Source organism: Eschrichtius robustus, chromosome 3, assembly GCF_028021215.1.
Source record: "Eschrichtius robustus isolate mEscRob2 chromosome 3, mEscRob2.pri, whole genome shotgun sequence".
NCBI lineage: Eukaryota > Metazoa > Chordata > Mammalia > Artiodactyla > Eschrichtiidae > Eschrichtius > Eschrichtius robustus.
Window position 1 is genome coordinate 1,177,382 of NC_090826.1, and position 24,819 is coordinate 1,202,200.

At 59.5% G+C, this 24,819-nt stretch overlaps 1 protein-coding gene across 1 annotated transcript; it reads left to right on the forward strand.

The window, feature by feature from the left end:
- Positions 1-7,832: 7,832 nt before the first annotated feature.
- GABRD (gamma-aminobutyric acid type A receptor subunit delta) lies at positions 7,833-17,916 on the forward strand. Its single transcript, XM_068537689.1, has 9 exons — positions 7,833-7,900; positions 13,636-13,748; positions 14,063-14,130; positions 14,219-14,439; positions 15,585-15,667; positions 16,060-16,197; positions 16,809-16,964; positions 17,183-17,394; positions 17,632-17,916. Exons 1-9 carry the CDS (start codon positions 7,833-7,835, stop codon positions 17,914-17,916), a joined length of 1,344 nt encoding a protein of 447 aa, XP_068393790.1.
- The last annotated feature ends 6,903 nt before the right edge of the window (positions 17,917-24,819 follow it).

Genomic DNA, 24,819 nt, shown 5'->3' on the forward strand with positions numbered 1-24,819 from the left:
TGGCCCCCACTTGCCGCAACAAGAGAAAGCCCTTGCACAGAAACGAAGACCCAATGCAGCCATAAATAAATAAATAAGTAAAAATTTAAAAGAAATCAGTCGTGGGGACGTGACGCACAGCACGGTGACTACAGTTAATAACACCGTGTAGCGTATCTGAAAGCCGCTAAGAGAGTAAGTAGGTCTTTGACGTTCTCATCAGAAGAAAAAAATTCCCATAACTATGTTGTGATGGCGGTTACCTAGGTTATTGTGGTGATCATTCTGCAATACAGGCGACTCTTGAACAACGTGGGTTTGAAGTGCTTGGCCCACTTATGCATGGATTTTTTTCAATAAATACCTGCACTCCAGTACTACAGGATCCGTGGAGCCGTGGCTGAGGTGGGGCAGCTGTAAGTTAACCCGGGATTTCCGAGCCCCACGTTGTTCAAGGGTCTACTGTATATGCAAACATGGAATCATCATGTCGTACACCTGAAATATGTACGTATGTCAATCATACCTCAACAAAAAATTTCAAAGTGAAAGCAAAACAGTATCTAAATCATAATGATTATAGCACATAATTGTATTATTTGACAGAAAAGAACTTCTCAAATTAAAAATAATGAAAAAGAAAAAACCCCCCAAAAAACTAAGAGTGAAGGCCGGAGCTGCTTGGTAGTTTATAAAGAGGCTCTTACCTCCTTCTGTGGAGAAAAGGAGGTGATGGAAGCAGGACGAGGACAGACTAGAGATGCTGAGATTCAGAGGTGATGGAGTCCAAGCCAAGGTAGCTTTGCTGTGCCAAGATCAGGTCCTGGGACCAAGGGCAGGTCCGGGGGCCAAGGGCAGCGTCCTGGGTTCAAGGGCAGGGCCCAGGGGCCAAGGGCAGGTTCTGGGTTCAAGGGCAGGTGGGAAATCTTGACACAGGGCGGGATATCTGGGTGGAGGCCCCAGGGTTTTTGGCTCCCCAGGCTGCTCTGAAACTTCAGAGGCGGCAAAGGTGGCTCGCGTCTCCCTAAGGAGAGCCAGCGCTCCCCCCATCTGGAAGGACACCGTGGAGGTCTCCCCAGCAAGGCGACAGGACCCTGCTCAGCATCTGCCCCACGCCTCCCCTGGCTGCCAGGCTGGTGACTAGGGGTAAGTTGCAGCCTCATCAGGTACACGTGAGCCTGGGAGGAGAGGAAGGGGCTAAATGCCAAGGACTTGCAAGAGTGAGCAGCTCGACCCGGCCATGGGGAGGGGTTCCTGAGCAACGGGGCCAAACCCGAGCCTGTGAAAGGGAGAGGTTACAAAGGGCTTTCTCTTGGGATGTGGGGTTTAACGCCTTAAGGAGCCAGAGGAGGCTGAAACACATGCAAAAGTGGCTGCAAATCTTCTAAATCTGATGAAAACTCTAAGCCTGCAGACCCTAGATGCTCAACAAACCTCAAGCAGAATAAATACAAGACAATTACACCAAGACTCATACTAATCAAACTAATGAAAATGAGAAACAAAGAAAAGCTCTTCAAAACTTCCAGAGAAAAGACACACTTTCCCTACAGAGCAATGAAGAAATGTCAACCAGCTTCTTGTGACAAACCATGCAAACCAAAGACAAAGGAACTTGAAAATAAAGGAAGGAAAAGGAGAAAACTAACCCAAATCTTGTCGACCTGAACGTGTTGGAGCAAGTCTCGAGGGGCAGAGCACGTGCGGCTGGGGGGCCGCAGCAGGGGGCAGGGGTCACTGGGTGCGAAGTGAGAAGGCGTCTGCACCAGCATCACCCTGTGAGACTCCAGAAAAGGCAAAACTGTAGGGACAGGAAGCAGGCACCTGTGGTCATCTGGGCCCAGGGCTGGGGTGCAGTCACCTCCTCGGGCGACTGCAAAGGGGCAGGAGGGAACTTTTAAGGTGGAGCAAACGGGCAATGTCGTGATTTCAGTGGTGGTTATAAAACGCTCCATGTATATCAAAGCCATCAAATTGTATAGCTAAATTAGTGAATTTTATTGTATGTAAACTGTATTTCAATAAAGCTCATTAAAAATAAGCTGAACCTGGGCTTCCCTGGTGGCGCAGTGGTTAAGAATCCGCCTGCTAAAGCAGGGGACACGGGTTCGAGCCCTGGTCCGGGAAGATCCCACATGCCGTGGAGCAACTAAACCCGTGTGCCACAACTACTGAGCCCACATGCTGCAACTACTGAAGCCCGTGCACCTAGAGCCCGTGCTCCACAACAAGAGAAGCCACCGCATTGAGAAGCCTATGCACTGCGAAGAAGAGTAGCCCCACTCGCCGCAACTAGAGAAAGCCTGCGTGCAGCAACAAAGACCCACACAGCCAATTAATTAATTAATTAAAAATAAGCTGAACATAGACATCAGTCCGCACCTACTGGACCACACGTGACCTGGCTTCTGCCTGCCTCACTCTGCTGCCCTCCCTCCCTCCCTCGCGGCCACTCTGGCCTGGCCTTGCTCCCGTCTGGACTGGCCAGTTCACTCCTGCCTCAGGGCCTTTGCACATTCCATTCTCTGCCCTGAACACTTACCTGGCTCTTGGTGGGGCTGGCTTTTTCTCCAGAAGGGATAGAATAGAATCCAAACCTCAGCTCTGTTGTTGCCCCTCAAAAAGGTCTTCCCACCCACCCTGTGTACAGTGCCTGTCCCCACAGGTATTCCCCATGACTTTTATCTTGCTGAGATTACACTTGAAATGGTCTCTTTTGTTTGTTTACCCACTGATTGTGCAGGTTTTCCTCCTAGAAGTTGAGGCCACTGGGGATGGGAACCTTTTATATCTCATTCACGCCCAACGTCTAGACCAGTACTTGGCACAGAGTAGGATGAATAAGTCCATAAATATTGGTTAAATGAATATCGACCTGTGTCGGGGCCTTTCTTAAGGAAGTTTAATCAAAGTATCCAAATATCGAACGTGAAAAAGATTACAGCATATCTCCTGCTTTTATTTCTCCAGCATCCTGCCCAGAAGATCAGCTCGTCAGACCAGAGAGTGTCTTGGGGAGCCACGGTCACCTTCCTCAGAGTCCGGGGAGCAGGGCCGCCCGGCCACCATGGGGACCCTCTGCCAGCAGCCCCTTCAGGACTTTCACATCAGTCAATTCAGTCACGCTGGCACCTAAAGGAGAGTCTTTTTCACTTGATAGGCAGCCCTTTGTTAGGTATGTTAATCTGTGTTTAGCATTTTCCATCACATGAAAGAATTCAAATTGCCACTTTAAAAAACATAAAATACGAGAATAGAATTCTGTCTTCTCCTCATTACACGTGAGCAATTGTACTTGGACGTCTGTTTACCTCATGGAGAAAAAATTCTCTAAGTGGCCAAGTTCGGGTGTTTATTGGTTCTCAGGGCCTTGACTACCAAAATCAGCCTCGAAACGCAGCCCCGTTTCCAGCGCATCCTTTGTTTGAGTAGACAGTTGATCTCGGCCCGCTGCAGGGATTTTGCATGTGATCCTTTCTGCTAAGTTGCCTCTGCTTCTCCAAATGAATGGATTCCATCTGGAAATCATGGGATTAATAATTACACTCTAATAAGCTCAAGAAAAATTTTCTGTGTCACTGCCATTTTCTCTGGTGCATTTTCCCAGGAAAATAATAAAACAACCTCACAAATATATCAAGCAGGGATTTTAAAATTAGCTGGTGCAGTTTCCCCTCCTGGGTCCCTGTGACTCACCTGTACCTCCTGGGGCCCATCCTGCTGCTGCAATGGATTCAGGCCAGCTCTCCGCCCAAGCTTTGGACTCGGTGCCATCCCTTCCCCTATGCCGTGAGCATGCGGCAAAGCATTACCCAAAAGAAACAGGCAAAAAAGGCAGCAGGCTGATGATCTCAAGAGTCGAGTACACTCACTGAACACACCTTGCAGCTCCCTAGGTGCTACCTGGGGCATTGTTACCCAGGGAAGTGTTGAGTTGGTGACTCCGGGGGGCAACCACAGAAGTAGAGTGTCCGCACCTTCCAGAGCCAACTGTGCGATGGCCCTGCTCAGTGCCACATGGGGAGAGCATAATGCCTTCCTGCACTAAACAGGATGAAGGTACAGCAGCCGCTGCCCTGAGCCCGTAACCAGAGACTCTGCATGGATGGTCCGCCAGAGAAGCCGTGTTACCTGTGAAATAAGAGGAAGGGGAGCTAGTGGATGAGTTAAGTAGACCTACAGGGACCGAACGCCGCAGGGTGGAAATTCGGGCTTCCTGTTCATCCCTGTCTGCAGGCTCTGGCACCAGGTCCCCTGTCCCGTGCTCTCAGTGCCAGGCCGAGGGGGTGGGGCTGGCAGGTATCTGGGTGAAGAGCACAGACCTCACCTGAAATGGGCAGAGGCCCTTCATCTGATTGATTTGGAAAGTTTCAGCAAAGTCACACTTGGAGGGTGGGGTTCTGCCTTCCCCCCAAAAAAATCACAGGAGTGGAATAAAGATGGGGAATAACTTACACTATTTTCCACAGAAGGGGGGAGCCTGGGCACCTACAAGTTAGACTGTTGTTTTCAATGAAGACAACCCATTGAGATTCTCTGTAATGGGGTTCAGCCTTGTGGACTTCTGGTACCCAGGAGACCCATCACTACTTAGCCCCTCCTTTGGCAAATGAATAAAACAAAGTCGGGAGAAATTACTTCCCTGAGGCCACACAGCCAGTTAGGAGCAGGACTGGGGCTAGTACCTAGAGCTCTGACTCTGGGGACATTTCCTGAATTATCAAAGGGAGGGGAGAAGTGGACCTTTGGCACTTCCCAGGTGTGGACACTGCCACTTCACGGGGCTTGCCTCGGCCGCAGGCTGACCACAGAGAACCAAGGTCCTGGTTTCCTGACCTTTGGTGGGGCTGCCCCGCATAGGCTTTCCCCATCCTGGGACGGCTGGAGCTTGTCTGGGTGGAGGGGAAGATGAGAACCAGGAGACTGACTAGTGACACATCAGTGGAATGCGACCAAGGTTCAGGAGTGCGACGAGCTAATTCTTAAAAAACTCGAGGAAGGAATAATGAAAATGCCCATTCTTGTGATCCAAACTGAAGCCAATTAGCAACAAAACAGAACTAAAATAAAGCTTGCAGACTCTGGGGAAGAAATTAAGCATTTTTTTTTTATTAATTAATTAATTTATTTATTTTTGCTGTGTTGGGTCTTCGTTTCTGTGCTAGGGCTTTCTCTAGTTGCGGCGAGTGGGGGCCACTCTTCATCGCAGTGCGCGGGCCTCTCACTATCATGGCCTCTCTTGTTGCGGAGCACAGGCTCCAGACGCGCAGGCTCAGTAGTTGTGGCTCACGGGCCCAGTTGCGCCGTGGCATGTGGGATCTTCCCAGACCAGGGCTCGAACCCGTGTCCCCTGCATTGGCAGGCAGATTCTCAACCACTGCACCACCAGGGAAGCCCCCAGAAATTAAGCATTTTGATTTAAGGTCGGTGAACAGCCGGGCATCCTAGAGGGAGCTGTGACGGATGGCCAGTGTCATGGGTCCCACGGGTGTGCAGGTCGCTGCTTTACCTCTTTCTCTGTCCTGGCTTTGAAATGTGCTTCTCTCCAGGGCTCGAGGAAGAAAAGGTGATTCGATGGCACCCACCACCCAGGGCTACGGCTGAGATGCTTGTATGGGAGTTTTCCAGTGAAAGCTCAGTATTAATGTTATGCCTCAGATAATAGACAAGAGTGTAGAAAATAGCAATAATCTGGTTCACCCTGAACTAACTGAATCAAGTAATTCAAGGTCAGCAATATTTCTCAGGGGCTATCAGCACCTGGATCTTCTCAGATCCAAGAAAAGAGTGTGACAGTGAACCCAGAGAAAGCACTGGAGCCTGGACCAGCACAGAGACCAAAGCTTGGGCCTGAAAGACAGGAGAGCGAGCGCTGTGCGTGTTCCTGAACACTGCGGTGTCTGACCACACCAGCTGTGCTGGCTTTTGGTGACTCTAAGCCTAAATTTTCCTGCATTTATTAAGCATCTATCGTACACCAGAGGCTGTTAGACACGAGGGCTGCTATAAAGAAGCAGACAGACTAGATCCCAATCTAGCAGAAGAATAATGAAAACGACCCTCGTGAGGCTCAGGGCCCTCACTCCATGCCAGGCCCCGCTCTCCGCACTTTCTTGTGGGTTAACTCCTCAACCTCCGATCAAGCCTGCGCAGGAGGACAAATGGGAATGTGTCCAGAGACACGCCCAGAGCACATGCTCACACACACAGCAGGGCAGTGCTTCCAAGTACTCAGAGGACCCACCCGAGGGGCCAGGGGACCCTCCAGGCACGCATTTTTGCTGGGACCTGCCTGACTGTCTTAGAGCTCGTTTCTGGCTTTAGGAAAGAAGGCTGAGACCCAGGCCCCTTGATCCGTGGCCCTCAGGATTGGACTAGAAATTCCCAGCAGCAAAGCCCTTTCTTTCTTTTCTTTTTTAAGTAAATTTATTTATTTATTTATTTATTTATGGCTGTGTTGGGTCTTCATTGCTGTGCGCGGGCTTTCTCCAGTTGTGGCGAGGGGGGGCTACTCTTCGTTGCGGTGCGCAGGCTTCTCATTGCGGTGGCTTCTCTTGTTGCGGAGCACGGGCTCTAGGTGTGCGGGCTTCAGTAGTTGTGGCTCGCGGGCTCTAGAGCGCAGGCTCAGTACTTGTGGCGCACGGGCTTAGCTGCTCCGTGGCATGTGGGATCTTCCCGGACCAGGGCTCGAACCCGTGTTCCCCGCATTGGCAGGTGGATTCTTAACCACTGCGCCACCTGGGAAGCCCCAGCAAAGCCCTTTCTACACCCCCCCACCCCGCCCCGCACCTGCTCTGGCCAGTGTCAACAGCCACGCACAGGACTCAACCCACTCCGGGACCAGTTTGCCCATTTTTAAGTGTTTTCATGAGACGTTCGCTTTCGGTCCTCAACTGATACCGAGTCCAGAAGTGAATGAATGAGACCAAACGAGAAGAGTTTGTGGTCAGCTTTTTTGGGGAAACTGTGTAGAGTTTTATGTTCAGAAGAGTCACAATAGAGAATGCGGAGGCCTTGGCTTTTCTTGGCGGTTCGCTGGGGGTGGCGGTGGGGTGAGGTGGAGGTGTCGTCTCGTCAGAGCCCAGCCGACGGCCTGTGGGCAGGTGTGATGGAGCCTGACCCGCCAGGCAGAGAAGTCACTGCGTCCCGCGACCAGAGCGGGGTTCCGACCACAGACCTGCGGGCAGCGGCGCTCTGGGAGCGGCCTCCCCTGCCCCTCTCACCGCGCACCCAGCGGAGGGTGGGCGAGGCGCAAGCGCGAGCGTTTTGGAAGGAGCTGCCGGTGCTGGGGGCGCGTCTCGCCCGGTAGAAGGTGAAGGCTTATGGGGCGCTGGCACCCTCCTCCCCCCGAACCAGCTCCCGGGGACCCGTGACCCCCACAAACGGCCCATGGCAGACTCCGCCCCAGGGACCAGGTTCTGCCGCGCCCGTCGGTCCGCAGGCGCCTGGCCGGCAGCGAGAGGCCGCGTCCACGCGGGTCGTGCGCCTGAGTCGCCTCCCGGATAGACGCGCGGAGGGACCCTTTCCGGCCGGCAAGGGCAGCGGCGCTGGGACGGGGAGTGCCGGACCCCCGGCCGGGGGCGCGGGGGTCTGGCGGAGGCGGGAGGGGAGCTGCAGGCGGGGCGGCCGGAGCTGGAGGGGGGGCGGGCGGGAGGGGGCCGTGCCGCGCGGCGCGGGGCGGGGCGGCTCCGGGCTCCGCGCTCAGTCCGCCCTCGCGCCCGCGCCGCGCGCCCTCCCGCTCCCGCCCGCTTGTGCCGCCGCCGCCGCGGCCGCCGGCTAAGCAACTTCTCGAGCTCCCGCGACCGGCCGGACCCCGGCGCCGCCCCCGGCCCAGCGCCCAGCCGGCCGAGGCCATGGACGCGCTGGCCTGGCTGCTGCCCCCGCTCCTGCTTCTCTGCGCGCAGCAGCACCGCGGCACCAGGTGAGCGAGCGCCGGGTCCGCGCTGCGCGGGGGCCGCCCTCGGTGAGGAGTCCCGCGCCGGCCAAGCCCCGGCTGCCGGGCTGGAGCCCCGTGCGAACCCCTGCTCTTCAGGCCCCCGCGTCTGCCCGCACCCACAGGCTCCCACCGTGTCGGTCCCCCATCCCCCCCATGACTCCCCCACCCGTCTCCCCCGCGGGCCCTCCTCTCCAAACTCGCCGCGGAGATGCCCTTGGGCGCGAGCAGCGGCGATGTTCTAGGTTCTGGCAGCCCCGCCGCCCCGGTGCTGTCCGCCGTCCCGGTGCTGAACCCGTGCCGCAGGGCCGGTCGAGGGCGTCGGAGCCGCCCGCAGTTCCCCCGGTGCCCGGGCTCGCCTGCTGAGCTCGGGTTCCTCGCCCCAGCCGGCACTTGGCCGATCCCTGCCTGGCTGGTGCCCTTCCAGGCGCGGTCTGAGCTCTCAGTAGGGCCCCAGCTGCAGGCAGGAAGAAAGGAGGGGTCTGGGGAACACAGGAGGGGAGATTGCTCCCCTTGCTCTAAGAGCAGAGCCTCGGGCGCCAGCTTCCGTTGCCCTTAGCGGCCTGGGGTGGACACGAAGGCGCGTCCTCATGGCAGGTGTGGTTGTGGACCTCCCTTCTGGGACCACTTCTAATGCCATCCGACGCCAGGGTATGCGAGTCGGGGAGCCAGGTGCCCCTGGCAGGGGACAGACTCCGGATTTCTTTTTAACTGTCAGGAGAGGGGATGAGGCGCCCTGTCTTCCCCAGAGAAGGCAGCGGCTAAGAAGAAAGGTCCCTGTGCTGAGGCCCCTCCCTCTGGCTCCCAGGGGCCAGCATGGCCCCAGCTTGCTTTTCGTGTCTCTGCAGACCGGACTTGATGTGGGCCCCGGGTTGCCCAGCATCCTGAGCACTGAGTCTGGCTACCTGCCATAGGAGTTGTGAGGGGCCTTTTTGAAAATCGTCTTGGTGCCAGGGCTGCAGAAAAAAACAGAGCAAAATCATCTCTCCCTGCCCCTTCCCCCCAGCATTCCAGACTTCGTGGTCAACCAACTGATGTCGAGGACTTTAAAAGCCAGAAATCGTTGAACACTGGCCTGTGTTTTGGCTGTAGTCACTCGGACAATATGTAACACGGCTCTGTGTGTGTGTGGTCAGAGCTTACTTGTTGGTGGGTGGAGGGCAGAGCCAGGAAAGCCTGGCTTTGGTTGTGGACGTGGCTGTCATGTCAAAGTCACAGGCAGTGCCGATGTGGCCCCTGTCCCGGGGCCTTGTTCTTTATCAAGCCCAGTGGGCTGTTCTCCTCTCTCCTTTTCCTGCTTCACGGTCCCAGAAAGGGCAAAGCGTTGAGGTGTGGCTGTGGAGGGATGTGCTGGGGGCCAGGGGTCAGCTGCTGGCTCAGGCCCACAGCTGCGTAGCCGCAGTTCTGAAATCCAAGTTGCTCTGAACCCCAAGTCTTAGTCCAAGTTTGACACCAACACTCAGTTGGCGGCAGAGCCTGCCTTGCTTGTTTTGTCTGTATTCACGCTACTCATGGGGCATATTTATACATTTCCTGCTGGAAAATTCTCCAGACACACCCCTCCCCAAGTGCATGAGTGCATTATATTGCCTTTCTAAAATCTGCAGTGTTTTGAACTCCTACCCCATCTGGCTCCTGGGTTGTTGGGCGAGGGGTGAGCCTGTCTGCCGGGGTAGGAAGGCTGAGGCCCCGGGTGGGACGAGAGCCTCTGGGCTTTGGGGGCCTTCGGGGCCTCCTTTCCCATCTGCTCTGCATCCCTCCACTCAGAAACCAGGGGAACAGTGCCTTCCCTTCCCTCGTCCCCACCCCGGGCGGTGTGAGGGGACATCGGGCTAATGGAAGGGCCTTTGTTGCCGCCCCTCAGCCCAGATCGCGGGGCTCCTGGTGGGATAAGAAGGGAGTGAGCTGTGCAGCATTTGTGGGTCGGGTCAAGGCCACGCTTCCCTGAGTCTGAAGATCCGCTCACGCAGCGGCTGCCCAAGCTCGCCGGCTGCCTACCCGAGTGGGTGGCCTTCCGGGGCTGCTGGCACCTCCGTCTCCCTGGAGAAGCTGTGCTTGCGGTGCTTGCCTCGCCCTCACCTCCCGTGAGTGCGATCGTCGTGGTGTTCGCCTTGGTAACTGAGGTGCCAGCGCTGCGGCGGCTGCTCTAAAAGCAGAGCTGTCAGGGATCCGTGGGCTTCGTGTGCACAGGGTCGGGGGGGTGGGAGGATCCTGGGGGTGGGCCTGCTGCCTCGCTCAGCTACACCCACCTTCCCTTTCCATCCCCAGGGGCACAGGCAAGTGACAGGGGTGGGGCTTCTCTCAGGGGGGCCAGGAGAGGGTGGGGGGCCTGACGGTACCCAGGAGCAACCCCAGGAGGGCGGAAGCTGCCTGTGATTTCACAGCACCTGCTTTGTCCCACGAGCTTGAGCCTGGCGTGTCTCTGAGCTTCTGTTCCTCTAATGAAACCCCAACCCTATAGGCCATCGCCGGCTGCCAGGGCCATCAGAGGAGTCAGACGCTCCCTCCCGGGACGTGGGTCAGAGTCCCCACATTCTGACCCCATGCAGAGCCCCCCATGGACCAGGTACCCCGCCTGCCCCACTGACTCTACCTGAACCAGTGGAGGAGGGTAGGGCCCTCCGGGACCCAGAGCACCATGTAGCCCCGCCTCCAGGGCACTCCGGCCCCCGCATCCTTTCACAGCTGCAGAAACGGCCACCTCATCCCAGGTGAGCTGTGGCACCGCGGGAGCCTGTTCCCTTCTCACCCCTGGAGACGGCAGAGCTGGGAACCCAGCAGTGTCCTGACACTTTCAGGCGAGCTTCACGGTGGGCGCTGCCCTTGACCTTGCCTCTGTGTCCCTAAGCGGGTGTGAGGCCCTGGCCCAGGACAGGTGTGCTCACCTGTGCCACCAGCTCAAGGCCGGGAAGGGTGGTGTCTCCTGACGGCCTGGCTCCAAGTGGGCCAGCCGCTGGGCCGGTCCAAAAATAAAGCCTCATTCCAATCCCTTTGCGTCAGACCTTCAGGGTGAACTCCATTTGCATTTTTAATTGTGCTTTACTTGGGGCCAGGGCTTCATTTAATTCCTTCTTTTACTTTGTTACCAAAGCACCTGCCCTGTCCACACGCTGCACCCAGCCTTCACCTGGAGCGACCCTGTGGGCCTGCGGGGAGAGCGGGCTTTGCAGGTCTCACTAGCTGAGGACCTCCTGGGTCACGTTCAACCTTCCTCATGGGCCAGTATGTGGAGCAGACGAGGGGCCCAGGTGCCCTTGCTGGTGCTTCCCAAGCCCCGGCGGCCCCGAGGGCTTCTTGAACCCGCCTGAGAGGACAGCGTCTGGGGCCAGTCCAGCTGGATGCCGAGCCCCACCAACTCAGCGGCAGAACTTGCTCCCGGCCCCTCCCTCCACTGACCCTCCCTTGGTCTGGACCAGGCCCCTTTCTGTCTCCATGGCCCATCCAGCCCATCATCCCCCCAACCTCCACGACGGTCCCCAGTTTATCCCCCCTCTTCCCTCAGGACACTTCCCATGCCCCTCCCTCACAGGCATCCAGGTTTAATCTAATTAATCGAGCAGCTCCTTGTTCGGAGTGCCGGTTTCCCCCTGACCCTGGATGAGCCCCACAGTCCCCCCCTCCACACTCTCCGCCCCATGCCTGCCACTGCCCTGCAGACCCCTCCCAGACCCCACCGCGTGGAGCCCTCGCCCACCTCCTGCCTCTTGCCTTGCCCCAGACTCACTTTCTCTCTCTTCGGGCTGTGATGTCACTTTCTCGGGGAGGCTGTCCCTTTCTCCCCAGCCAGAGGGCTCCTGACCTCCCCTTCCTGTGACCCTCTTCATGCTCAAAGCCCCTTGCTTTGCCACCCCTTGCAGACGCTGACCTCTGCAAGGGCCTGGGCCGCGACTGTCCTTTCCTGGCTCAGTCACATCTCTGGAACAGGGCGGCACCAAGGGTCACACTAGCCAGATGGACGGGTGGATGAACAGATGCGCGATCAGGACAGCTTCCTTCAGGGGCCCGGGGCAGGGCCAGGAGAGGGATGGGGGTTCAGTGGAGGTGGGGGGAATCAGCGTGGGGACATGGGGGGGGTCATAGCGCCGGAGAAAGAGGTGGGGACAGATGGCAGAGGGTCTGGAGGGTCAAGCAGGCGTCTAAGAGGGGAGAGGCTGGAGGGCAGGAGTCAGGGAGCATAGCAGCTGGAAGCAGGCAGGGGACTGGGGCCTCGGGCGGAGGGGGCCGTGGTCTGCGGTGGCCCAAGTGGGGGCTGGTGGGGGGGCGGGACACAGAGGCTGCGCCGACAGGCTCAGCGGTAGCCGGTCCCACTTCCGGAGGGGAGGGGAGGGGCGGCCAGCAGCAGCACCGCGGGAGCCCAGAGGGGTCAGCGGTCTCGTCACGGTCCCAGCTTCTCTGCATCCAGACCCTGGCACATCGTCTCCCCTGCGGGCTCTGGGTGGGCTCGGGCCCCAGGTGACCTGGAGGCCTTCTCTGCCCACTGGGGACAGGAGTGATTCAGAGAAAAGCAAGAGGGTTCCTCCTGAATGTCCCTCCTCGTTCCCTGCTGTCAGGTTTAGGAGAAATGCCCCCCCCCACCGCCGCTGTGGGTTGCAGGAGCAAGGCTGTGTGAGGTTCCCGGGGCTGCTGTAACAAGCGACCACAAGCTGGGGGACTTAAAACAGGGGGAATTTATTCTCTCGTAATTCTGGAGGCCAGAAGTCTGAAGCCAAGGTGTCGGCAGGGTCCATGCCTCTCTCCAGCCTGATGCTGCCGGAGTCCCTGGTGTCCCTCGGCTTGTGGCCGCATCACTCCACTCCCTGCCTCTGTGGTCACATGGCTTCTCCCTGTGTGTCAGTTTCCTTTTCTTCTAAGGACACCAGTCATGGATTTAGGGCCCACCCTAGTCTAGCATGACTTCATCTTAACTAATTACATCTGCAAAGCCCCTGCTTCCCAATAAGGTTCCATTCTGGGGTTCTGGGTGGACATGAATTTGGGGGCTCTGTTTCCCAGAGGGTGGGCAGAAGGAGGGGGGCAGGCAGAGCCACTGGGGGGCTTCCGGCAGTCGGCGTGTGCGGGCCGTGAGACGCCTGTGTCTTTGGGTCCCCCTGCGGCCCCACCAGGGACAAACACGACCAGCACAGGCTGTCAGTGAGGTTAATCTGAAACCAGGGGGCATGGCCCCCAGCTGCTCCGGGGACAGGCTAAGCCCCGGAGGCACGTGGCAATTTGGGGAGCTCTGGAGACTGCCTGGGAAGGGACAGAGAGCAGGAGGCCGGCCTGCAGCCTCCCCACGGGCCCTCGGCCTGGACTGGGTCGCGGGTTTGGGACCTCACCCTCTCTCTCCCTCTCCCCAGCCTTCAGCCTCCTGGTCACATGTCTTTTCTCCCAAGTCACCTCCTACAGGACACATTGCCCTCAGAAGCTGAAAGGGAGGCCATGTGCTCTTGTTGGGGGACCCCAGGGGTGGGGATGCTGGGTGGTTATGGAGGGAGCCGGGGGCCTCTGCCTGACCTGGGTGGCCTCCCTCAGGGCCGAGTGGGTGGGGTGTAAGCTGAGCATAGAGGCCGGTGGAAGAGGTCCAGGAGTCCCGGGCTCTGCACCTCCCGGGGGCTCCCTGTGTCCGGCGTGACTGGTCAGGTCCAGCCCGCAGGGCCTCCTCCCTATCCACCCCTGGCCTAGGTGCCCGGGACAGGCTCTGTCCCTGGCACCCTGCCTGTGACCAGTGGGCCTTGTGTTTCCAGGGCAATGAACGACATTGGCGACTATGTCGGCTCCAACCTGGAAATATCCTGGCTCCCCAACCTGGACGGTTTGATACAGGGCTACGCCCGCAACTTCCGGCCTGGCATTGGAGGTGAGAGTGGCCGTCGGGCTCGGGCAGACCCTGGGTCCAGTGTGGGTGTGAGCCCTGCTTGGCTCTGGGCTGGTGCAGAGGCCGGCTCCCCTGAGGGGCGTGCCCGAGCTCCTGCGCCAGCCCCCAGGGAAACGGCTAGGAAGGTGGATCTGCTCAGGCCTCAGGCTGGTCTGCACCAAGACGGCCTCCCCTGCAAAGCCCCTGGCTGTTCCCTGTCCCGCCTTCTGGGGCATTCGCTGGCCTGGCTGAGCGGCCGGGGGTGCTGGGGCCTGGCCTCAGCCCCACCTGCCTCGGGCCTGGCTCCTTCCTCGCAGGCCCCCCCGTGAACGTGGCACTCGCCATCGAGGTGGCCAGCATCGACCACATCTCGGAGGCCAACATGGTAGGTCCCACCGGCCTCCGCCCCGCCCCCGGCCGCGTGCCCCCAGGAGTGGAGGGGCTGACGGCCGGGCCTCCGCGCCCCCCCGCAGGAGTACACCATGACGGTGTTTCTGCATCAGAGCTGGCGCGACAGCAGGCTGTCCTACAACCACACCAACGAGACTCTGGGCCTGGACAGCCGCTTCGTGGACAAGCTGTGGCTCCCAGACACCTTCATCGTGAACGCCAAGTCGGCCTGGTTCCACGACGTGACGGTGGAGAACAAGCTCATCCGGCTGCAGCCCGACGGGGTGATTCTCTACAGCATCCGGTGAGCCCAGCCGGCTGCCTGCCCGCCCACCCCCCACGGAGCGCAGTGCTGAGAGCTGGGGGGATGGGGGGTGGGGGGTGGCGGTATTTATATCCCCCGGCAACCAGCAGCTGCGCAGGAAGCAGAGGTTGCTGGCCGGAAGCCAGCAGAGGCCGCTATTTGGCTAACGCGTGCCCTTGTCTTTTTAAATTGAGGTGAAGTTCACATAACATCAAATCAAGCATTTAATAGTGAACAATTCCGTGATACTTAGCACACTCCCTATGTTGTGCAAACATCACCTCTACCCACTTGCAATACATTTCGCCCGAAAGGAGACCCCGTGCCCATTAGCAGTCACTCCCCGTCTCCCCTCTCCAGCTCTGCAAACTGCCAATCTGCTTTCTATCTTCATGGATTTGCCTATTCAGCACATTTCACACAAAATTAATCATACGCTACGTGACCTTTTGAGTCTGCTTTTTTTCACTTAGTATAGTGTTTTTGAGATTCATCTGTGTTGTGACACTTATCAGAATTTCCTGCCTTTTTATGGCTGGGTGACGTTCCATTGCATGGATACACCAGTTTGTGTACTGCTCCTCCGTCGACGGACAGCTGTGCTGGTTCCGCATTTGACTGTTGTGAGCTGTGCCGCTGTGAACACACGTGTACGTGTATTTGTTTGAATGTGTGTTTTCTGACACATGCCTTTTAAAAGTGGACTTCATTGCCGACATTTTAAAGATCAGGAGATTTACATAAGAATCTAAATTCTCTTGGAAAACCAGCCTTTTCCCAGGCTGCATGGTCAGTGGGGACGCCTAGAGGCCATCCCCAGGGGCAGACCAGGGGGCTCAGGCTGGACCTGCCTTCTTGGCCCCCGGCTTAGCCAGCCAGCTGTTCTGAAGGACGAGGAAAGTGAATGAAATCCGGTTCTTGATCCCTGAGGAAAGACTCACAGATATCTGTAAAGTGGCCGCAGTTTCCAGTTTCCACCCAAATGCCAGCAGCTTGCCGGCAAGACCAAAGGCAGCCTGCCGCCGCCCCGTGAGGAGGCCGTACTGGCTGGGTGCAGGGGCGTCTCTGCTATGTTGGGCCAGAGAGACGCCGGCTGCCAGGGGCTGGCCTCATCCTGGGGACCCACCAGTGTGTTGTCTGGGCAGAATCACCTCCACGGTGGCCTGCGACATGGACCTGGCCAAGTACCCCATGGACGAGCAGGAGTGCATGCTGCACCTGGAGAGCTGTGAGTGCGGGCTGGCGCGGGGGCAGGGAGGCATGGGGGAGTGCAGAAACAGAAGGAAGAGAAGGGGCCGGAAGGTCCGAGCAGCCTGGCCCTTCTGCTGCGGGTCAGCACCCTGCCCAGGACAGCCAGCCCTGGAGCCCAGACAAGACATGTGCCTGTGTCACTGGGCCAGCATGGCGGCCCCTGCGGGTCACCCTGGCAAGGGTGACCTGCCCTTTGGCCAGCTCATCTGGCCTTGCCCACCTTTCCGAGGTGCCAGGCGTGGTCCCAGGCCTCCTTGCTCCCTGCCTCTGTGTATCGGACTCCCAGCACAGGCAGGGCAGTCCTGCGGGGGCTGCCAGGGGCTGGGGAGGGGGCGCCAGGCTCTGCGGCCCATGTGGGCTATCCTGCAGACGGCTACTCGTCCGAGGACATCGTCTACTACTGGTCCGAAAACCAGGGGCAGATCCACGGGCTGGACAGGCTGCAGCTGGCCCAGTTCACCATCACCAGCTACCGCTTCACCACGGAGCTGATGAACTTCAAATCGGGTAACGCGACCTCTCGTGGCCTCTTCCTTGTGAGCCCCGCTGGTGGTTTTCTAGTGCTTTCCACAGAGCCACTAGCTGGCCCTGAGGGCCCCCGGAGGATACAACTGGAAAACCGCTGGTCGGCGCAGGCTGTGCCTGGCCGAGCCGCTCGGGACGAGCCCTAGTGCGGGCCCGGATCAGGTTTCCTCTGCCTTACTCCTCGCTTCTTCGTTGCTTCCCGGGGTTTGAGGGGTGCCGGGGGGCTCCAAGGCCAAGCCTGTGTTGTCTCCTGGCCCCTCCCGCCCCTGCTGCCCGGTTGTCGGAGCCAGCGAGCCCAGGCCGGCTCTCTCCTCGAGCTTGGCGGTGCACAAGCAGGGCAGGAGAGGGGTGCACCGCGCTCTGGGAGGGGCCCACTGGGCCAGCAGCAAGGCCGGCATCTTTCTCCTCTCCCTCCTCTGGTGGCCCTGCCGCAGGGCCGGCCCCTCTCCTGACCCATCAGGCTGTGGGGGGAGGTGGGGACAAGGGTCTTCCTCTCTTTGGAGGCTGGCAGTGGCCCCAGTTCCCGCTCAGCGCCCCTCTCCCCGAGCACTGCCCTGGGTGGTGGGCCTGGTGCTAACGGGGGTCTCCGGCAGCCGGCCAGTTCCCCCGGCTCAGCCTGCACGTCCACCTCCGGAGGAACCGGGGCGTCTACATCATCCAGTCCTACATGCCCTCCATCCTCCTGGTCGCCATGTCCTGGGTCTCCTTCTGGATTAGCCAGGCAGCAGTGCCCGCCAGGGTGTCTCTAGGTACGGGGCCCTGGCCTCTCCCGCGAGGGAGCTGGTGGAAGGAGGGAGCCTGGGAGCAGGGCCCTAACCCCGTTTGTCCTGAGCACAGGCCTTGCCTTGCAGTCCCTCGGGCCACTGTCCTGGGGCAGTGGCCAGCCAGGCCGGGCCTGGTGAGAGGAGCCTGACCTGCACTCAGGTTGGGGTGGGGTTCCAGCGATGGCACCACCTGTTCCCACCAGGCATCACCACAGTGCTGACCATGACCACACTGATGGTCAGTGCCCGCTCCTCCCTCCCACGGGCATCGGCCATCAAGGCGCTGGACGTGTACTTCTGGATCTGCTACGTCTTTGTGTTTGCCGCCCTGGTGGAGTATGCCTTCGCCCACTTCAACGCTGACTACCGGAAGAAGCAAAAGGCCAAGGTCAAGGTCAAGGAGCAGAGGGCCGAGGTGAGGCTGGGAGTGGGTGGGGCGGGGCGAGGGGCCTCTCATGGTCAGGACGAAGGACAGCGCCCTCACCCAGCACCAGGAAGGGTCAGCATTGCCGGCGGGGCAGGGGGCACTTTTTCCTGTGCTCAACCTGGGACCCTCTGCCGCCTGCTCTGAGGATAGAGCCGCTGGCCTGGGCTGGGGGTCCTGCCCCTCGCTCTCCAGCCACTCAGCCCACCCCTCCCCCTCCCCATGCAGATGGACGTGAAGAATGCCATCGTGCTCTTCTCCCTTTCGGCCGCGGGCGTCACCCAGGAGCTGGCCGTGTCCCGCCGGCAGTGCCGCGTGCCCGGGAACCTCATGGGTTCCTATAGGTCGGTGGAGGTGGAGACAGAGGAGACAAAGAAGCAGGGGGCCCAGGGGGGCCTCCGTGCGCTTTTCAAGCCCATCGACGCGGACACCATTGACATCTACGCCCGTGCCGTGTTCCCGGCGGCCTTCGCCGCTGTCAACGTCATCTACTGGGCCGCGTACACCATGTGAGGCCGGCTTCGCAGGTCCCATGCCCGGGACCTCCTGGGGGAAGGACCCCCAGGGGCTCTGCGTGTTTCACAGGGGGGGAGGACCACGGGCCACATAAAAGGAGAGGAAGGCCTCAGCCTCGCTCAGCACCCCCAAGCTCTGTCCCCACCCTCACCCGGACCCCTGGTCTGCAGAAGACGGCCCAGCATCTCCTCTCCTGCAGCCCAGCCTCCTGACCCGGGAGCCAGGCAGGCACCGGGCCCCGGGGAGCTTTGCGTCTGACTCGGAAAAGGATCCTGAATCTGGGACTTCGCTCTGTGGGTTTGGACCAGGGATGGCGAGGAGGCTGGGCGTGGGAGGTGCTCATCTTCTCGGTGAGAAAGTGGGAAGGCCTTTGGTCCCAGCATGAAATAAAACGGAGCCTTTGGCCGCTGCTTAAATTCACTGTGACCTCCTCTGCTGGAGCCTGGAAGGCTCTCCTCCCACTAGCTCAACGGGCTCAGGACAGAGGGACCTGGGGACCGAGACTTGAGGACAGAGGGGCTGGGGGGAGGCGCGGGGGCTGGAAGAGTCACTCACCCCCAGTCCCTTGGGTGCACGGCCGGGGGTGCCATCACAGTGCCTTCTGTACGTGGTGATGGGAGAACAGAGACCACCAAGTCCCCATGAACACCCCAGCCCCCTCCCACGTCTGCTGCCACCACGGACTCGGGGTGACAGGGTCGCAGCTCTCAGCAAGGGGCCCGGGTCACCCCTGCACCAGAGCAGGGCAGGTCCTCACAGTCAGAGGGGACAGAGGCAACTAGAGGGGCAACTGTGCAGCCGAGCTGTCTGCCGCAGGGTCGGGAATGCCAGGCCCAGTGCCCTGCTGTGATCAGGTGGCAGCCAGGCCACGACCCTGCTGGCCCTGAGGTGCCCCCGCAAACCACCTCGAGGGGCGCGTGATGGTGACTTTGTGGGAATCAGAGAGTGTGCCCTGCTGGGCCCCCTGCCCAGGGTGCGCCCTGTCCCCAGGCCACGGGAGCAGGCGCTGGGGACGCTCACCCACTGCAGGGCTTAGCTGGCAGAGTGACCCCTGAGGCCAGGTGGTCCAGCGGCCCCCCCACGGGAGCAGCCGTGTCCGAGGCCTGCATCCCGCCCAGGGCTCACACCTCGAGCTCGAAGGCCGCTTACCTCCTGAGGACGCCTCCTTGCATCAGGCTGCCCCTTGGGCCGCTGCTCTAAAGGACTAGGGCTGCAGGACCGAGCAGGGAGCGGAGCCTCCGGGCCCCGGAGTGACTGACGTGGGAGCAGCAGAAAGCGGGTGGCCGAGATGCAGCAGAGCCTGGATCTGGGTCGGCCAGGGCCCCAGGCCATGCCTGGCCAGCTCTGACAACGAGGACAGTGAGCCTCTTTCTCCCCTTCCCAGATGGGCGCCCTCTGGCCTGTGTGTCTCCAGCAGTGTCACTGCTCCCTCCTCCTGGAACATGGAGAGTGGCCCGGGGATGGGACGTCCAGGCCCTGGTGGCGTCCTGAAGCTACCGGGCTGGGCCCGAGACTGCCCACAGCACCCCCGCCCCTGGCACCCAGGTTCCGGCCCTAAGGCCTGCCTTCCACCGGGGCCTCTGGCGGATGCGCGGGTGGGTTCAAGGTTCCCGGAACCGCTGTGCTCACCTGGGTCCAGAAGCCAGCGAGCCGACCCTCCTCTGCTGCCAGGACCCTGCCCACCCCAGCGCCCGCCTCTCCCCGCCTTCTTCACGGCTCCCAGGCTGCCCTCCTTCTGCTGCACGTACCCACAGGGAGCTATTTAAAGCTGGGCTTTGTGACTGCCTTGGGCACCCACGCAGCGAGGCCCGCCCGGGCAGGAGCCTTCGCTTGATTCTGCAACGGGCAGTCACTCCCTCTAGCCTGCAGGCTGCTATTTCTGCCCACATGTTTACAGGGCCAGGAAGAGGGACGGGAAGGGCCGATGCTCTTTAAGCGCGAGCTCTATTCCGGTGCTGATGACACGAGCAGATTGAAGGCCAGGGAGGATGAAGGTTTGCAGCTGAGAGGAGCTGGCTTGGGCAGGGGTGGCAGCGCTTCCTGAGCCGGGGCACCTGGGCCAGGTGGCCGGGTGGGGAGGTGGCCTGGGCTCTGGATGCGCCTCGTTCCAGCAGGGACGGTCTTTGGGGGCTGGCAGCTTCCTTGTCTGTGGTCTCCTGTGGAGGCCGGGATGCGTGTGCTGCCACGTAGACTCCTAAATGCTTCCCTGAGCCTGGGACAGCTTCTTCCCCAAGGCTGGAGGGGACAGGGCCCCAGCTACCTTCCGTCCCCTGCAGCAGGGGACGGACCAGCACTGACCCTCCCCTCCCCCTTCCCAGCGAGGCAGAAGCCTCACCGTGCGCAGCCCACACCTGGGGGTATCGTTTGGGTTCCCTCAAAAGCAGAGCTTGAGACAAGGACCTGGTAGAGGAAGTTTATTTGGGGGGAAATTAGTTTCCTGGGGTGACTGTAACAAAGCGCCACAGACCCTGGGAGGCTTAAAACAACAGAAATTCAGGGAATTCCCTGGTGGTCCAGTGGTTAGGACTCTGCACTTTCACTGCTGTGGCCCGGGTTTGATCCCTGGTTGGGGAACTAAGATCCCACAAGCCACACAGCACGGCCAAAAAAAAAAAAAGAAAAACTCATGCTCTTACAGTTCTGGAGGCCAGGAGTCCAAGATGCAGGTGTGGGCAGGCTGGGCTCCTGGAGGCTCTGACAGCAAGCCTGTCCCAGGCCTCTCCCCAGTTCCTGGCACTGCTGGCAATTCCTGGCGCCCCTCGGCTTGATGGACGCATAACCCCATCTCTGCCTCTGTCATCACGTGGCTTCTCTCTGTGTGTCCCTCCTTTTCTTGTAAAGGCGCCTGTCATCGGATTTGGGGCTCCGTAATCCAGTGTGACTTCATCTTAACTAATTATAGCTGCGAAGACCCTATTTCCAAATAAGGTCACATTCTGAGGTTCTGGGTGGACATGAATTTGGGGGGACACTGTTTAAGCCAGTACAGAGGGTGACACCCCAGACGCAGGAGCAGGGTGTGGGGAGCATGGAGGAGGGAGGGAAAGTCTACAAGGAGGGAGGGAAAGTCTACAATGGGCCACCAGGTCCCATTCCACTGGGGACCCCTGCAGAGCCCTGGGGAGTGGGCCCCGAATAGTCCTTTTTTTAAAAAAAATTATTTATTTATTTGGCTGAGCCGGCTCTTAGTTGCGGCATGCGGGATCTTTAGTTGCTGCGTGCGGACTCTTAGTTGTGGCATGCGGGATCTTTAGTTGCTGCGTGCGGACTCTTAGTTGCGGCATATGGGATCTAGTTCCCTGACCAGGGATCGAATCCGGGCGCCCTGCATTGAGAGTGTGGAGTCTTAGACACTGGACCACCAGGGAAGTCCCCCAAATTGTCCTTTTGAAGAAGGAGGGTCTGGGGCTTTACCACCAACTCCCACCCTCAGGGCTGAAGGGCACCCCTGATGCTCTGGAGGGTGCTGGAGAGGCTGCCACTTACATTGGGGGCAGCTGCCGGCAGTCACCCCCGTGGCACTCATGCCTGCTCAGGACAGCACTGGTCCTTCAAGGTGGCAGCTGTCACGGCAACAGCAACAAATGACAAGGAGGTCTAGTGGAACGAGCCACAGTCGGTGCCACAGCTGTGGCCAGCCTGGGGCCATGATCAGAGCCATCCTCCCCCTCCCCCCCACCGTCCCTGGCCAGCACTTCTGCTCGTTAAGGTCACCTCTTGGCGCAGTGACCCAAGCTGTATGAGGGCTGGTGCCACCTCGCTCAGACGGTCCACCCCTAGTCACAGGTGAGCTCCCACATCAATAAACTGTCCCCTGTCCAGCCTTACGTCCACCCTGCCCCTCAATCCAACACCCTCCAGAGCTGCTCCCACATGGCCAAGCACGTGTGAGCTGGAAGCCGCAGGTTCTCCATATATATGCCCGCTCGGGCTGTTGCGACTCGGTCCCGGCTGTCGGTCTGGAGGCAGTGAGGGGTGGGGTGGATTGTGTCCCCCAGGAGATGTGTTAAGTCCTCCTCTCTGGTACCTGTGAGTGTGATATTGGATATAGGCTCCTTGAAGATGCAGTTAAGATGCGGGTTTAGATGAAGTCCTATGGGATCAGGGTGGGCCCTAGATCCAACCCCTAGTGTCCTTATTTACAAAGAGGACACAGTGGGACAGGGAGACACCTTGTGGAGACAGAGGCAGAGAGGTGTCTACAAGCCAAGGAGCCCAAGGATGGCCAGGAAAGCACCGGAATCTAGGGCAGAGGCTGGCGGGGATCCTCCCTGCTGCCTGGAGAAGAAACCAGCCCTGCCCACACCCTCACCGTGGGCTTCTGGCCTCCAGACTCTGGGAATAGATTTCTGCTGTCTTAAGCCCCCGCTCCGGTTTGTGGTCTTTGTTACAGCATCCACAGGAAACTCATACAACAAGCACGCTTTGGCAAAGGCATCCATCTCAGATGTATTTTTAGGGACCCCTGACAAGGGAAGCCCCTTTCCCACAAACAAGCAGGATATGACTCGGGGGAACGAGACCCTTGGGCGAACTCACTCACAAGGGCCCCAAACCTCAGGCACTATCCCTCCCCATCAGGGTCCTCGGGGGGGTCTGTCGCCTCACCTAGGATTGGACCTGGGGCCTGATGGTCAGCACCCCCTGCCATCTTGCTGCAGGAGACAGGGTGGCCTGGAGAACTTTCCGGCTCTCCCTGCCTGCCCTGAGGCCACAGTCGGCTCCAGACGCAGCAGTGGGAGGTGTGCAGGCCGCTTCTCACCTCTCATGTTCCACCAGCGAGGCCAGGCTGTTGTCATGACACCACTGAGCGGCAACCCCACGACTCTTCCAAGACCCAAAAGCAGCATCTGTGCAAGGACTTCAGTGCCTGGGGCGACCTTGGGAAGTGACCCCAGGACGCAGGAGCAAGCAAGGTGGGGAGATGGAGGAGGAAAAGCCAGTGGAGTGTGGTTACTGAGCTGTCACTGCAGGGTGGGGTCTCCATCCCTGGAGCCCCTCTGAGGGGCCCCTCACCACGGTCCTCTGAGGATGGATCAGCCGGGTCCCCTCCCCACCCACCCGCCCCCGGCCGAGGGCTGCCCCCCCGGGACATTAAGCCTCCACCCTTTCAGGCTGCCCCACTCCAGGCTGAGCAGGTCAGAGAAAGTCCCAGGCGGGACAGCGGTGGAGATGGAATGCTGGCCGTGAGCTCGGGGACTGTTCCCCTGCTGCTCTGAGGTTGGAGGTGAGCTGAGGGGACCTGGCCCAGGCATCAAGAGCTGCTACGACCAGGAGGTTCTGGATTCCCAGGGTAACAGGGTGACCGTTTTGGGGAAAATGAGCACGTTTTGCCTCCCCAGGTATGGCCTATTGGTTGAGAAGTCCTGTACACACGGCAGCTGAGAGTGTGGGCTCTGGACTTGAATGCCTGTCATGTAACCTTGGGCAAGTGACCCACCCGCCCTGGGGACTGTCACCTGTTAAATGGGGAAACGATGGTATATGGTTGTCGTGAGTATTAACTGCTATAATTAATAAAAGGCACCTACAGCGGTGTCTGTACCTTGTCCCACTCAGTAGGTGCTACTTATGGTTACTGGTTGGCCCAAGGCACACGTCTGCCTGGGCTGCGAGGCGATTAGCCTGGTACAGGAGACACACAAAAGGTTAGTGTTTGGGTTTAGATTCTCGAAATAAGATTTGCAGTGAAGACAGTACACTTGCAATCCGGGCTGTGTCTTGAAAATTCCCTGCAGTCTCTTAGGTCCCACTGAACACAGCAAGGGCACCTCTAAGAGAGGCTGGCTTATTCCTCTGGGGGTGGGGAAGGGCGTGCTGCCCTGCGGAGGAGGGTCGGTCCTGAGAAATGGGAGACCCCCCCTCTCCCAGCCCGGGGGGCTGCAGGAAGGAGAAGCGGATGGGGGAGGAGGAGGGGGCTCCCCCAGGCTCACGGGAGCTGATGTGTACACATCTGCCTGACTCCAAGTTCAGTGAATTCATGCCGTGGAACTCGGCAAACACTACACCCGGGGCTTTGATTTTCGGGGAGCTGGTGTACCAGCACGGCAAGTGGCGTGTGACACACGGGAGAAGGGACACCCCTGTCCCCATTCCGGACTCAACACAATTTAGAGGTGGAGTGGCAAGGCCAGACAGTGCGATCAGACCAGGCGGGTGGTCCAGCCCACCCCCACGAGCCTCTGGGCTGCCTGCCCTGGTCCACTGAGGCTGAGTGAGGGGACCCTCGAGAGAGGCTGGGGCTCCACTGAGGCCAAGGAGCTGAAGGACAACAAGGCAGAGGCTTGGAAGGGTCGCCAGCCAGGACACCGAGGGCAGGACACCCCTCCTGGGAGGCCTGCTGGGTCCCGCCAAGTCAGGAAGCGACGTCCCGATTTCCCGCTGGGAGACTGCTCTCCACGGGACTCTGGGTCTCTGCACATCTTATGAGCAAGATGCTACCTGCCTTTTGTCCTGCACTGTCTCTCCAAGGAGGTCTGTTGCGCACACAGCTTGGACTTGTCCCGGCAGGGGAAGGGGCAGGGTTTTCTGCCTGGTATAAAATACTTGGTGACTGGACCTCAAGTTCGTCTCCTATAACAGAACCCGCTGTGCATGCGGTGTCCACCTGGGCTGCCTCCCTTAAGGTGGCCCCTCCCTGGGTGGGCCCAGGTGCCCGAGCACCTGGATGGGGTAGCTGTGGGTTTCATGTCCTTGGCCTGGGGTGCCCGCAGCCCCCCCCTCCCAGGTACCAAGGGCCCCACGCCCCAGGCCCGGCCTTCGAGCATTCCTGGGAACCGTCTGGCCAGGCTGGGTGGCTTCTCCTCAGGGTGACCTTGAAGGCACAGCTCTTGGGACTCCCCCGAGGCACCGTGCGGAGGGGGGGCAGATGGGGCACGGAGGGGCCTGCGCTGGGATCTG

What these genes read in the sequence shown, in the direction of transcription:
- GABRD (XM_068537689.1), top strand. Translation starts at nt 7,833, where the DNA reads ATGGACGCGCTGGCCTGGCTGCTGCCCCCGCTCCTGCTTCTCTGCGCG. An exon ending in CTTCCGGCCTGGCATTGGAG is followed by an intron (nt 13,749 to 14,062) that starts GTGAGAGTGGCC and finishes CCTTCCTCGCAG; the next exon opens with GCCCCCCCGTGAACGTGGCA. An exon ending in CATGCTGCACCTGGAGAGCT is followed by an intron (nt 15,668 to 16,059) that starts GTGAGTGCGGGC and finishes GCTATCCTGCAG; the next exon opens with ACGGCTACTCGTCCGAGGAC.